The 15,638-nt window shown below is 39.9% G+C and overlaps 1 protein-coding gene across 1 annotated transcript; it reads right to left on the bottom strand.

Moving 5' to 3' along the window:
- Positions 1 to 754: 754 nt before the first annotated feature.
- On the bottom strand, positions 755 to 13,901 carry LOC109896976 (ubiquitin carboxyl-terminal hydrolase 26). Its single transcript, XM_020491458.2, has 12 exons — positions 13,773 to 13,901; positions 13,413 to 13,504; positions 7,145 to 7,256; positions 6,748 to 6,869; positions 6,468 to 6,538; positions 6,261 to 6,383; positions 5,798 to 5,893; positions 5,540 to 5,668; positions 5,163 to 5,291; positions 5,018 to 5,055; positions 4,872 to 4,906; positions 755 to 4,705 (listed from the first exon to the last, which is right to left on the bottom strand). The coding sequence occupies exons 2-12, from the start codon at positions 13,468 to 13,470 to the stop codon at positions 3,624 to 3,626; spliced, it is 1,995 nt and encodes a 664-aa protein (XP_020347047.1). The 5' UTR covers positions 13,471 to 13,504; positions 13,773 to 13,901; the 3' UTR covers positions 755 to 3,623.
- Between the last annotated feature and the right edge of the window lie 1,737 nt (positions 13,902 to 15,638).

Here is a 15,638-nt window from a genome sequence, read left to right as displayed (position 1 = left end):
CCATGAATAAAGAATGGTACCAACACATCCTCCGAGAATAACTTCTCCCAACCATCCAGGAACAGTTTGGTGACGAACAATGCCTTTTCCAGCATGATGGAGCACCATGCCATAAGGCAAAAGTGATAACTAAGTGGCTTGGGGAACAAAGCATAAATATTTTGGGTCTATGGCCAGGAAACTCCCCAGACCCTAATTCCATTGAGAACTTGTGGTCAATCCTCAAGAGGCGGGCGGACAAACAAAAACCCACAAATTCTGACAAACTCCAAGCATTGATTATGCAAGAATGGGCTGCCATCAGTCAGGATGTGGCCCAGAAGTTAATTGACAGCATGCCAGAGCGGTTTGAAGAGGTCTTGAAAAAGAAGGGTCAACACTGCAAATATCGACTCTTTGCATCAACTTCATGTAATTGTCAATAAAAGCCTTTGACACTTATGAAATGCTTGTAATTATACTTCAGTATTCCATAGTAACATCTGACAAAAATATCTAAAGACACTGAGGCAGCAGACTTTGTGGAAATTAAGATTTGTGTCATTCTCAAAACTTTTGGCCATGACTGTACACTCAGTGTACATGTCCTTACGGTATGTGATATGTTTTGTGTGCATGTAGGATATAGGTACATGTCTCACAAACCCCAATGCCTACCATGTAATGTGCTGATAGGGACTGTTGGGGGTTCATACAATAAAACATGTCACTAGGACGTTTTACTGGTACAAAGATTTATCAGAAACTTCAAAAATATTGTACTCAGACAATAAGAGGTTTATTAGGACTAAAAAAGGTTGGTATACAATGTTCCATTATTATGGACAACAAAAGAACAAACAGGTTGAAATGGGTTACTTTTGTGAGTAGAGTTAATAATAAAGAAGCACAGACACAACACGATATAAATGAGATTACAAACATATATTTGATTAACTCTTGATAGTGACGACATACAGTACAATAATATTGACATACAAAGGGATGACGGTTTGGCTGTTCACAAATTCAGGAGCCCAACGATTGCTATAGAATCACATCATTCTACATTATGGCTCAATATGTTCAGAGCAAGGGTGATTTGTAGAGTGTTTGTAAATAGTATTGTTTTGTAGTTTTTTTTAAACAAAAAACACAAGGAAGGTGTAACATTAAAGTATTAGAACATACAATATCAAGACACTTTTTATTTTTTTTTATATTTTACCTTTATTTAACTAGGCAAGTCAGTTAAGAACACATTCTTATTTTCAATGACGGCCTGGGAACAGTGGGTTAACTGCCGGTTCAAGGGCAGAACAACAGATTTGTACCTTGTCAGCTCGGGGGTTTGAACTCACAACCTTCCGGTTACTAGTCCAACGCTCTAACCACTAGGCTACCCTGCAGCCCCTATCAAACACGTATCAGTCTTTCCACTACAGAGCCATACTTATGTGTGAGGGTGCGTGTGCATGATAATGATATAAAATATATGTCATAGTTTCCTTTTCATGATCACAATCTTGTGAGACCCAAACCATCCAAGATCCCCCCCCCCCCCCACACAGTTCACCAATAGCTGTCCCTCAACTTTTCGAGATGCCTCCCACATTCCCCACCCCCATGAACCCCCCCCAACGCACCAACAAAGAGAATGAACTAAAGGAGAAAAAAGGAAAAGACAGAAAACAGCAAACAACAATGCAAAAACATTGAACTAAATAATACATTTAAAACAAAGGACATCAAGGACAACTGGAATATAAAGTTGGCATTGCTGTTATGATGTTTGTGTGCAGGTCTGGCTCCATTACATGTATGTGTGTGTTCTTGTATGTGTGTATTTGAATGAGAGTGTGTGTATATGCATGTGTACAAACAACTGCACGGCATCAGCCTCAGGCAAACCAGCATTAGTTGTAAAAACACTGCTACTTAGTGTCATTCAAATGTACTTTCATTATGTTTTATTTGGACTTTTTCTCCCTTTTATCTTTTGACCATCATTCTCTCTCTCACACAGTAACTCCACTCCCACTTGTCTCCAATTCCACATACCAACCCTCAGCTTCCCTCAGCCCATCCCATCATTCTCTGCTGGCCACCCACTTCGTGTTTCTACGCAACACATATCTTTCAACTATGCTATGATGTTTAATGTACAATTTCAATCTATCTAATCGAATAGAATCTACAGACTGTTGAAGATAAATACTTTTACTAAGAGTATTAGTAATTGACTGACCCAGTCTCTCCAGATCTCCTAACAGTACTATTTATAGGGTCAATTTTAGATCAATGCTATGCATTTTCAGCCATTCCTGAACCTGAGACCAGAAACCTGAGGGCAATACCAAAATAAATGGTCTATTCATTCTGGATCCCCACAAACAAAATCTGCAGAGCTTCGATGATTTTATGCCCCAAATATTCAACATTTTGTTGGTGGCAGGGAATTCTATATAATAATATTAGCTGAAAAGCACGAAGTCTTGAATCTTGCCTTGTTTTATATATCAGCTCAAACACCCTGTACCATGGAATCGGTACATCAAAAATCTCTTGCCAACTATTTTGCAATCTGTGTGGCACAGTAAATAGTATTGTTTGTTATTGGTGTGGCAACTTGGGGACCAGATAATGAGCACTACTTCTCTTTGATGTATTTTAATGTGTGTGTGTGTGTGTTTGTAGCATATTATAAATGAGAGGACAAAAGGTGGAAAGTTAAACTAGGTCAACTCATAGGGAAGAGAACATGAGCCAACCAGGGACATCCCAGTTACACCTGTATATGGCAGGTATCAGGTGTAGTCAATCACATGATCAGAAATGACCTGTCTCTGTTTTTATATTTTCCTGTTTTGTGACCTATTGCCAAGGTGATAGTCAAAGGGTTAGGGTTAGATCCCAGGTCAGTGTACCTAAGTCTGTTGCACTCTGGGATTATAAACATCTAGCCAGCTTGAGAGAATGTGATAAAAAATAATCCACCACTTCAATAAAAGTATAATGTTTTCGGGTTCCAATCATATCTTTGCAGGCAACAGTGATTATGATGATTCTGTATCAGAGATGTTCAAGGATCAATGGCATGAACTGAATTGGTGAACTGAACTGTGACATCAAGCATGTGTTATGGAAAGATGGAAAGTGAAAGTTTCTAAGATGTGGGTTGAATTTGAGCCGGTAGTGTGAAGCAGGGGGAGACAAAAAGGGTCATTTGAATCCGGTTTGAAATTCTATTAAATGTATGAATTACAAAAATGATTCCTTACATTATTCAGATCCGAAGTTAATGCCATTACCATTATTTCATTATCACAACCGGTGCCCACTATAGCTCTGTTTGAATCTATATACACAAGCACAATGCCAAGCCATGTCAGTCTGGCAAAATTAGAAGAGCAATTTATCACAGCTGTCTCACTAATCCTTGTTTGGTTCAATTGAGAATACCATCAAAGTTCATTACTTAATTTTTGAGATAGAACCATTCTCATGATTTTCATTCTATTTATTAGTATCATTTTAAACTTAAAGGTAACCTTTTCTCTTTCCCACTGGGTTCTTCTTTTTCTCCTCTATTCTCTCTTTGAGCTTTTCTTTATTTCCTCCTCTCTTCTCTTTTCAATTTTCTTTCAATTTGCCTTTTCCTTATTTTTCTCTTTTCTACTCTGCCCTCCTAACATACTCTTCCTTTCACCTTTTCTGCTCTTCTCCAATTTCATTTTCTTCCCTTTGTCATGTTCACTCCTCTTTTCACCTCTCCCTCTTATACTCTTGAAGCAAAAACATGTGGTTGTTTCCTCTGGGATGTCTGTCAGTCTGTTCTGAAACATATGATCTGAACTGGGAGATTTACTGTGGTTAGTTTGGCTCATCGTTGTCACATCACAATCCTCTCCTAACTTTGCCACTTCAACCTGTATTGTCTTTAACTCACCACCATTTATTTTTGCTGTTCTACCATCCCCAGTGTCATCTATTATTCTACCTGGCTTTGTCTTTGCTGCACCATCTATATTCCTCTTTCTCTCATTATCTCCATCTCTGTCAGTCACAACCGCATCCTTTCTACTCATCACATCACCCTCTGTTCCATTTTCCAAGACATGATCTCCATCCACAACAATATCCTCCCGTTTCCTTGCCTTATCTCTTTGATTCTGTCCAGCTTCATCCACAACATCCACAACTATAACCTCCCTTTTCTTTGGCTTATCTCTTTGATTCTGTCCACCTTCCTTCCTTTCTTCCAGTTCTCCTTTTACACTATGATACTTTCTTGTCATTCCCTCTTCCCTGCTCCCTTCATCATTCTTTTGCATCTCAACATTGGCCACTTCACCTTCCTGTTCTTTTTGTCCAACAACATCATCCCCTACTTTCTGTTCTTTCTCTCCATTAAACGAATTGTCTTTATCATCAGTAGCCGCAACGTTATCCTCTCCACTCAAAACTTGTATGTGCATCTGTCTTATCATATCACCAACCTTTCCATCATCATTCTGTCTTTCCTCTGGGACAACCTCTGTTCTCCCTACCAAGTCAACTGGATTGATAGATTGATTTGATTGAACTTTTCTGTCTTCTTCTTCTTCTTCTTCTCTTGTTCTGCTGGCTCCCATCTCAAAGGAACAGGAAGGAGTAGATTGTTGAGAGTCACTGAGTGAACATTTGTGATCGGTTTCATGGTTCATCTGACGATCTGGAGAATCCACTTAGAAACGGAGGGAAATTGACAGAGTGACAGAGGTAAGTAACACAGGTTCACTGTGATTGATCAAATAGAGGAATGTTTGATCTTATGGAGAAGTAGAATCACATGAATAACATGGATAAAATAGAACCACATAGATAAAGACAATTCACATTTGTTAACTTACATTTCCTGTACATAAGCAGGTACGCACTCTGGGACCTACAGTAATGGAATAATAATTAGTTACTTCAAGGCTTTTCTAATTTGACAATTACACTTCATTAAATGGACACAAGTTTGCAAATAAAGCACACCCACATCTATATTTACCTAAAACTCTCATCTTGTTCAAATGGTTTTGAATTGAGCTGTAAGAGAGGAGCAGCAGTGTTCAACTATAACTAGGGACGGTATGCATGTTGAGGAAATAGCAGGGTAGTATATACTAGATTTTAAAAAGCTAAGTATCCCTTACCTGTGTGACGTAGCTGTCATCGAACACATACCAGTTGTGATCATCATAGGACTTGATTATAGCAGTGTAATGTCCACCTCTTAGACTTCCCACATGGTCCACAACTGCATAGAGTTCATAGTCACAGTCCTGTTCAGAGACATTGAGTAAATCAAAAGGTCGCCCATGAACAGGAAAATCCCTGAGCTTTTTCAGATAGGGCCAAAAGTAGGGAAAGGTACAGTGAGGAGGAGGGCTATAAAGGAACACACTGAAAACACATATTACAATCCTACTCTATTTTTAAAGGCAATTAACATTACTACCTAAGTTATACAACTTAATGAAAAAGTGTTTTATAACATAATAACCTGTATAGAAGAACATTTTATAGTTACCTTTGTCTGTAACATTCGAGGCACCTCCACACAGTTCTCAATTTTGACATAAGACATCCTGTTGTAGTCAAACTCAAACCTCTTGAGGAGCAGAGTTAGAATCTCTGGGGGATGTACCATCTTACATGCCTGGAGACACCAAAACACACTTATCACACCTCTAGAAGACCCAGTAACATAGTATTTACCTTAGTATGTTACCTTTTTTAGTATCGATGTAGCATATTGATTGAGTATTGATTGTATACCATTACTCACAAGGATTGCATCTGTTTTCCCATCGCAGTGGTCACAGTACATCTGATTGTCACCACTGACAGTTGAAGACTTGAAAAAATCCTCCAAACCATCTCTCTGAAAAAGAAAAACAGTATTGTATCTTGCACCTCCAACGTCAGCAGCCCAACGGTACAGTGTTATTTGCCTCAACCAATTTGTCACAAAGTATCATTATCATACAAGACTAAATGTAATTCATTTGCTTTTTTCCTAAAATTCCAACATACAGTAAATACATTCTCACTGAACGAATATGCTGTTAATTCAAAAACATTTAACTAGATGTATATATATTTTTTTACAATACAAAATTTGCACATGCCAACTACAATTACATTTCATGAAGACACATTGCATACTACATGCCATTTGAAGTATTTGACAGCCCTGTATATATAACATGTTAGAGTTGCTATAACAGGTGAATTAGACATTTCCCTACCACACTGTAGTTGTTATCTTCCATAGAGAGAGGCACAGTCCAAAATGGACCAACTTCCTCACTGTTCACATGACGGTCAGATATAGAACAGGTGGCAGTGTGCTTCAAATGTCCTTGAAATATCTAAACAACAAACTTTTGTCAGTCTTGTAATTTCATAATTTCTACACATTGAATTGCACCTACATTTGTTGAGCGAAGCAATACCTTAGACACATCCGGATTGACCTTGCTTAAAATCTTCTCAAAATATTCAGCAGCATCACCTTGCTCGAACACTGCATTAGAAGCATTAAAAACAAGTAATGGTACATCCTTTGATCTAATGAATGATAGTGCTACACTCATTAAGGCAATAGGTTATACTTCAAAGAATACTCTTTTCAATGGTATCATCAAATACCGTGCTATTAAAGTGCCTGTACACCTATGCTGATACTTAAAATGCTGATTATTTCTCAGCTCTGGTTACTTTTGCTTGACTTACCCTTTTCAATGCCCAGTTTTGATGTGACATCTTTAGTGTGAGCTTGTTTTTTCTTTAAAGTCTCAAATAAACATTTCAGCTGAAGATCAAAAGTGTTCTGTTCAACATTATCCTGCTCTTGGCTGTAAAGGAGACATTTAAGAACAATAAATTGTAATATTTATTAGCAACATCTCCTAATAACTTATTGGCAGTTAAGATTCATATCATTATTGTCAATAGCCAATAAATGTACTCTTATAGCCACTAGGGATAGAGGCTACTTGGTTACTGCATATCTCCAAAAGTGCATAGCTTGTTACCAGTTTTGAAAAGCTTTTGACAATTGCCAGTAAATTGCCTGGCTTTTTTTGTATTCCCAACAGAAAATGTGACAGAAGAGTAGGAGTACCCAAACCTTTCCACAGCCTCTCTGAAGCCCTTAGTCATGAAGAGGACCTGCAGCACACTGTTCAAATAACAGGTTGCCCCTTGATTGTGCAAACCATAATAGAGTATGGTTTTATTGTCTAAAATAAGGACAGAATATGAATAATTAGTGGCATGATGACTGACAGAGAGGCAGCTCATACAGTAGCTATATTGTGTTGTGTCGTCTAGGCTAGGCTAAATACTGTATATGTCATTATGCAATGTTTTGTGTGTGTAGGCCAGTGGTGGAAAAAGTATCCAATTGTCATACTTGAGTAAAAGTAAAGATACCTTAATATAAAATACCTAAAGTAAAAGTGAAAGTCACCCAGTAAAATACTACTTGAGAAAAAGTCCAAAAGTATTTGGTTTTAAATATACTTAAGTACCAAAAGTAAATGTAATTGCTAGAATATACTTAAGTATAAATTAGACGAGGTACGATCACGAATATCCTACCAAAGGGACATCAAAAACTGTAATATCCTATGTTTCACGGAATTGTGGCTGAAGGACGACATGGATATTTAGCTAACGGGATATACGCTGCACCGGCAGGATAGAACAGCACACTCCGGTAAGACGAGTGGTGGGGGGGGGGGGTTGTAAACAACAGATGGTGCACGAAATCTAAGGAAGTCTCTAGATTTTGCTCGCCTGAAGTAGAGTATATTGTGATAAATTGCAGGCCACACTACTTGCCTAGAGAGTTCTCAGCTATACTTTTCGTAGCTGTTTATTTACCACCACAAACAGATGCTGGCACTAAGACCGCACTCAGTCAGCTGTATAGGGAAATAAGCAAACAGGAAACCACTCACTCAGAAGAGGCGCTCCTAGTGGCCGGAGACTTTAATGTAGGGAAACTTAAATCAGTTCTACAAAATCTCTATCAACATGTTAAATTAGCAACTCAGAGGGCAAAAATGTCTAGATCACCTGTACTCCACACACAGAGACGCATACAAAGCTCTCCCTCGCCATTTGGTAAATCCGACCACAACTCTATCCTCCTGATTCCTGCTTACAAGCAAAAATTAAAGCAGGAAGCACCAGTGACTCAGTCTATAAAAAAGTGGTCAGATGAAGCAGATGCTAAACTACAGGACTGTTTTGCTATCACAGACTGGAACATGTGCCGAGATTCTTCCGATGACATTGAGGTATACACCACATCAGTCACTGGCTTTATCAATAAGTGCATTGAGGACGTCGTCCCCATAGTGACTGTACGTACATACCCCAACCAGAAGCCATGGATTACAGGCAACATCCTCACTGAGCTAAAGGCTAGAGCTGCTGCTTTCAAGGTGCGGGACTCTAACCCGGAAGCTTACAAGAAATCCCGTTATGCCCTCAGACAAACAGGCAAAGCGTCAATACAGGGCTAAGATTGAATCATACTACACCGGCTCCAACGCTCGTCAGATGTGGCAGGGCTCGCAAACTATTACAGACTACAAAGGGAAGCTCAGCCACGAGCTGCCCGGTGACACGAGTCTACCAGATGAGCTAAATCACTTCTATGCTCGCTTCGAGGCAAGCAACACTGAGGCATGCATGAGAGCATCAGCTGTTCCGGACGACTGTGTGATCACGCTCTCCGTAGCCGATGTGAGTAAGACCTTTAAACAGGTCAACATACACAAGGCTGCGGGGCCAGACGGATTACCAGGACGTGTGCTCCGGGCATGTGCTAACCAACTGGCAGGTGTCTTCACTGACATTTTCAACATGTCCCATAGTCCCTGTGCCCAAGAACACAAAGGCAACCTGCCTAAATGACTACAGATCCGTAGCACTCACGTCCGTAGCCATGAAGTGCTTTGAAAGGCTAGTAATGGCTCACATCAACACCATTATCCCAGAAACCCTAGACCCACTCCAATTTGCTTACCACCCAAACAGATCCACAGATGATGCAATCTCTATTGCACTCCACACTGCCCTCTCCCACCTGGACAAAAGGAACACCAATGTCAGAATGCTATTCATTGACTACAGCTCAGCGTTCAACACCATAGTACCCTAAAAGCTCATCACAAAGCTAAGGAACCTGGGACTAAACACCTCCCTCTGCAACTGGATCCTGGACTTTCTGACGGGCCGCCCCCAGGTGGTGGGGGTAGGTAGCAACATCTCCACTTCGCTGATCCTCAACACTGGAGCTCCCCAGGGGTGCGTGCTCAGTCCCCTCCTGTACTCCCTGTTCACCCACGACTGCATGGCCAGGCATGACTCCAACACCATCATTAAGTTCGCAGGCGACACAACAGTGGTAGGCCTGATCACCGACAACGAAGAGACAACGAAGAGACATCACTGCCTGGTTCGGGAATTGCTCGGCCTCCAACCACAAGACACTTCAGAGGGTAGTGCGTACGGCCCAGTACAGCACGGGTGCAAAGCTGCCGGTCATCCAGGACCTCTACACCAGGTGGTGTCAGAGGAAGGCCCTAAAAATTGCCAAAGACCCCAGCCACCCCAGTCATAGACTGTTTTCTCTACTACCGCATGGCAAGTGGTACCGGAGTGCCATGTCTAGGACAAAAAGGCTTCTCAACAGTTTTTACCCCCAAGCCATAAGACTCCCGAACAGGTAACCAAATGGTTACCCAGACTATTTGCATTGTGTGCCCCCTCCCCCCCAACCCCTCTTTTACACTGCTGCTAATCTCTGTTTATCATATATGCATAGTCACTTTAACTATACATTCATGTACATACAACCTCAATTGGCCCAACCAATCAGTGTTCCCGCACATTGGCTAACCGGGCTATCTGCATTGTGTCGCACCATCCACCAACCCCTCTTTTTATCATATATGCATAGTCACTTTAACCATACCTACATGTACATACTACCTCAATAAGCCTGAATAACCGGTGTCTGTATATAGCCTTGCTACTCTTATTTTCAAATGTCTTTTTACTGTTGTTTTATTTCTTTACTTATCTACACACACACACACACACACACACACACACACACCTTTTTTTCGCACTATTGGTTATAAGGTCTACACCTGTTGTATTCAGCGCACGTGACAAATAAACCTTGATTTGATTTGAAGTATAAAAGTAGAAATAATTTCAAATCACTTATATTTAAGCAAACCAGACGGCACCATTTTCTTGTTTTTTTTTTCAATTTACGGATAGTCACGGGCACACGCCAACACTCAGACCTCATTTACTAATGAACCATTTGTGCTTATTGAGTCCGCCAGATCAGAGGCAGTGTGGATGACCAGGGATGTTCTCTTGATAAGTGCGTGCATTGGACTATTTTCCAGTCCTGCTAAGCATTCAAAATGTAACAAGAACTTTTGGGTGTCAGGGAAAATGTATGGAGTAAAAAGTACATTCTTTTCTTTATGAATGTAGTGAAGTAAAAGTAGTCAAAAATATAAATAGTAAATTAAAGTACAGATAACTCTCAAAAATGACTTAAGTAGAACTTTAAAGTATTTTTACTTAAGTACTTTACACCACTGGTGTAGGCCTATATATGATTTTTATTTATTTCACCTTTATTTAACCAGGTAAGCTAGTTGAGAACAAGTTCTCATTTACAACTGCGACCTGGCCAAGATAAAGCAAAGCAGTGCGACAGAAACAACAACACAGAGTTACACATGGGATAAACAAGCGTACAGTCAATAACACAACAGAAAAAAAGAAAGTCTATATACAGTGTGTGCAAAATGCACGAGGAGGTAAGGCAATACATAGGCCATAGTAGCAAAGTATAAGACTGGAGTGATAAATGAGCAGATGATGATGAGCAAATGGTGGTGCGTAAGTAGTGATACTGGTGTACAAAAGAGCAGCAAAGTAAATAAAAACAATATTGGGGTAAGGTAGGTAGATTGGGTGGGCTATTTACAGATGGACTATGTATAGTGTGGGAAAAGTAAGTCTCCAGCTTCAGCGATTTTTGCAATTCGTTCCAGTTACAGGCAGCAGAGAACTGGAAGGAAAGGCGGCCAAAGGACGTGTTGGCTTTGGGGATGACCAGTTAAATATACCTGCTGGAACGCGTGCTACGGGTGGGTGTTGTTATCGTGACCAGTGAGCTGAGATAAGGCGGAGCTTTACCTAGCATAGACTTATAGATGACCTGGAGCCAGTGGATCTGGCAACGAATATGTAGCGAGGGCCAGCCGACTAGCGCATACGAGTCGCAGTGGTGGGTGGTATAAGGCGCTTTGGTAACAAAACGGATGGCACTGTGATAGACTACATCCAATTTGCTGAGTAGGGTATAGTAAGCTATTTTGTAGATGACGCCAAAGTAGTCAGTTTTACTAGGGTAAGTTTGGCGGCATGAGTGAAGGAGGCTTTGTTGCGAAATAGAAAGACAATTCTAGATTTGATTTTGGATTGGAGATGTTTGATATGAGTCTGGAAGGAGAGATTACAGTCTAGCCAGACACCTAGGTATCTGTAGTTGTCCACGTATTTTAGGTCAGAACCATCCAGAGTAGTGATGCGGGGCGGGTGAGGGCAACGAACGGTTGAATAGAAAACATTTGGTTTTGCTAGCGTTTAAGAGCAGTTGGAGGCCACGGAAGGAGTGTGGTATATGGCATTGAAGCTCGTTTGAAGGTTAGTTAACACAGTGTTCAAAGAAGGGCCAGATGTATACAGAATGGTATCGTCTGCGTAGAGATGGATCAGGGAATCACCAGCAGTAAGAGCGACATCGTTGAAATATACGGAGAAAAGAGTCGGCAAGAGAATTGAACCCTGTGGTACCCCCATAGAGACTGCCAGAGGTCCGCACAACAGGCCCTCCGATTTGTCACACTGAACTCTGTCTGCAAAGTAGTTAGTGAACCAGGCGAGGCAGGCATTTGAGAAACCAAGGCTATTGAGTCTGCCGATAAGAATACGGTGATTGACAGAGTCGAAAGCCTTGGCCAGGTCGATGAAGACGGCTGCACAGTACTGTCTTTTATCGATGGCGGTTATGATATCGTTTAGTACCTTGAGAGTGGCTGAGGTGCACCCATGACCAGCTGGGAAACCGGATTGCGCAGCGGAAAAGATACGGTGGGATTCGAAATGGTCAGTGATCTGTTTATTAACTTGGCTTTCAAAGACTTACGAAAGACAGGGCAGGATGGATAAGGTCTATAACAGTTTGGGTCTAGAGTGTCACACCCTTTGAAGAGGGGGATGACCGCGGCAACTTTCCAATCTTTAGGGATCTCGGACAATATGAAAGAGAGGTTGAACAGAACATCATTTTAGAAAGAGAGGGTCCAGATTGTCTAGCCCAGCTGATTTGTATGCAGCTCTTTCAGAACTTCTGCGATCTGGATTTGGGTGAAGGAGAAGCTCGGGCAAGTAGCTTGCGGGGGATGCAGAGCTGTTGGCCGGGGTTGGGGTAGCCAGGAGGAAAGCATGGCGAGCCATAGAGAAATGCTTATTGAAATGTTCTATTATCATGGATTTATCGGTGGTGACCGTGTTGCCTAGCCTCAGTGCAGTGGGCAGCTGGGAGGAGTTGCTCTTGTTCTCCATGGACTTTACAGTGTCCCAAAACTTTTTGGAGTTAGAGCTATAGGCAGTGGTGTAAAGTACTTAGGAAAAAATACTTTAAAGTACTACTTAAGTCGTTTTTTGGAGTATCTGTACTTTACTTCATCGTTTATATTTTTTTTAAACTTTCACTTTTACTTCACCACATTCCCAACGAAAATAATTAACTTTTCCTCCATACATTTTCCCTGACACCCAAAAGTACTATTTACATTGTGAGTGTTTAACACGCGGTCATCCCTGCTTCCTCTGATCTGGCTGAGTCACTAACACAAATTAATCAATATTTGTAAATGATGTGTTGGAGTGTTGGTGTGCCCCATTTTTAAAACAAGAAAATGGCGCCACCTGCTTTGCTTAATATAAGAAATGTGAAATTATTTATACTTTCACTTTTGATACTTAAGTATATTTGAGCAATTCCATTTACTTTTGATACTTAAGTATATTTAGAACCAAATACTTTTAATCAAGTAGGATTTTACAGGGTGACTTTCACTTTTACTTGAGTAACTTTCTATTGGGGTATTTATACTTTTACGCAAGTATGACAATTGGGTACTCTTAACACCACTGGATAAAGGTAGCCTACATGTCTCTCAAACCCCAATATTTGTATGTGTATGTGAATGTATATTATTTCAGTTGTATGAATGCCATTTGGCAGTAGTTCTATGTCGAGTTCAACTGTATAAAAGGCTTACATGTGTTCACGTTCTCATTTGGATAACAGTGTTGGTGGATCCAAAAGTGATCCATCATGTCTAAATAATCAATACCCTCATCCACGTATGAGCTGTTGAACGGAAAACATGGGACTTTGTTAAATTGTTCGATTACATTCATACTTCGAATTCACATCTTGAAGGTTTACACCAACGATAGGAGAAACGAGTCTACTACTATTTGATCAATAAATATACGGACTCAAGTTAAACAGCTGTCATTGGAAAGATGAAACATTTTGTTTTCAGATTGATTTGTTCCGCGTTCTGAGTGTTTCTTTGACAAGTTTTACATTATAAGGTAGCGGAATAGTTTAGTGAAATTGACTTAAATCTTACCAGTATCCTTGAAAAGAAACAGCGGTTTAGAATATATATTGTTGGTGCGCTTTGGTCTATGGTTATTTGTTGTCAGCTTCGAAGAAAACGAAAGCTATTATAGTGCAACTGTCATCTCTCCTAGTCCTAAAACATCACTTTCTATTTAAGCTACTCCTTCCTGTCAGTCAACAGAACGATATAATGTAAAGGTGTAGCCTAATCTGCAATATTTACCGTTGTTCATTGGCCATTTCAATTAATTATATCGACCTGTCCATTGATATAATTGATAAATGTTGTCATTATGTCCAAGCTACAACGGTACTATCCATCATCACATGAATAGGCATCAGTTTGTTTGTTTATTTATTTGATTTAACCGTTATTTAACTAGGTAAATCAGTTAAGAACTAATTTTACAATGACAACTGCTGTGCAAATGCTGAAGAGATAACCGGTCAATCTAGCTGTTTTATCATTGTTTCGATACTTAGTCATAGTTTGAACTTGGCAATCATTCATATCGCACCATGCAAGTCCCTGTTTTGAAAACAGAATGTATTTACTGTTGCTATAGCCTACTACTTAATTTAAAATGATAACAGTGCTGAAAGTCATGAAAGTTCAAGTTTCATGGACTGTATTTGTTTGCTCAGATGTGCTGGCCTAGTTTTTTTGGTACGTCCCAGTCATTTTGCATATAATGGAATGTTTGTCAATTATCAGTTGATATCTACACAGGACAGGGACTGTTGGGGGCTCATACAGTAAAACATCATGTCACCAGGACTTTTTTCTGGTACCAAGATTTATCAGAAACTTCAAAAATATTGTACTCAGACAAAGAGATTTATTGGACTAAAAAAGGTGGGCATACAATGTTCCATTATTATGGACTACACAAGAACAAACAGGGTGGAAGTCAAATCAAATCAAATCAAATTGTATTATTCACATGCGCGGAATACAACAGGTGTAGACTTTACAGTGAAAGGCTTACTTATGAGCCCCTAGCCAACAATGCGGTTTAAAAAAAATACGGACAAGAATAAGAAATAAAAGTAACAAGTAATTAAAGAGCAGCAGTAAAATAACAGTAGCGAGACTATGTCGTCTGAGATTCCCAAAGATTGGAAAGCTGCCGCGGTAAGGTTTGGTTGTTCACAAATTCATGAGCACAACGATTGCTATAGAATCACATCAATCTCCATTTTGGCTCAATATGATCAGAGCAAGGGTGATTTGAAGAGTGTTTGTAAATAGTATTGTTTGTTATTGGTGTGACAACTTGCAACACATTCCAATCGTGAATGTTGAAGACAAGAAAGCATAAGCATAAAATGATGTATCGGGCAGCTGCTGTAGCCTAGATAGCCAACTATATTCATTATTTCTCATTAGAGATATAATGAATTGTATTTTCACCGGCAAGTACACTGTCAGTCTCATCAGTATCATGTGTAGTTAAAGGGGCAATGCGCAGTTGAAACAATAACAAAGTGTCGTCCCAGCCACTGTTTCGGTAAAAAGCTTAGTAATGGGGCTGGAGAAATGTAACCACTATCAAATTCATAGATAGAGCTATGGATGCAAGGTCTGATCAACCATGATATCAAAACGATAGCTTTAACCATGATATCAAAACGATAGCTTTAACCATGTTTTGAGGCTATGCCATTTTTGTTTACTTTTACACTGTTTACAAACATTGGAGTAAAACCAGCATATATTTTTATACCACATATTCTGATGTGGTACGACAGTTGAACTAAGCTCATGAGACATTTATGAGTTATATTCTTCAAGAATCAATGCGTACATATCATTTATTTATATGTCAAAAAATTGATGTAGGAACTGCAGATTGCCCCTTTTAAGGTGGTA

Source organism: Oncorhynchus kisutch, linkage group LG9, assembly GCF_002021735.2.
Source record: "Oncorhynchus kisutch isolate 150728-3 linkage group LG9, Okis_V2, whole genome shotgun sequence".
Taxonomy (NCBI): Eukaryota; Metazoa; Chordata; class Actinopteri; order Salmoniformes; family Salmonidae; genus Oncorhynchus; species Oncorhynchus kisutch.
The sequence above is the reverse complement of the archived record's forward strand: the minus strand, read 5'-3'. Positions and strand labels throughout refer to the sequence as shown.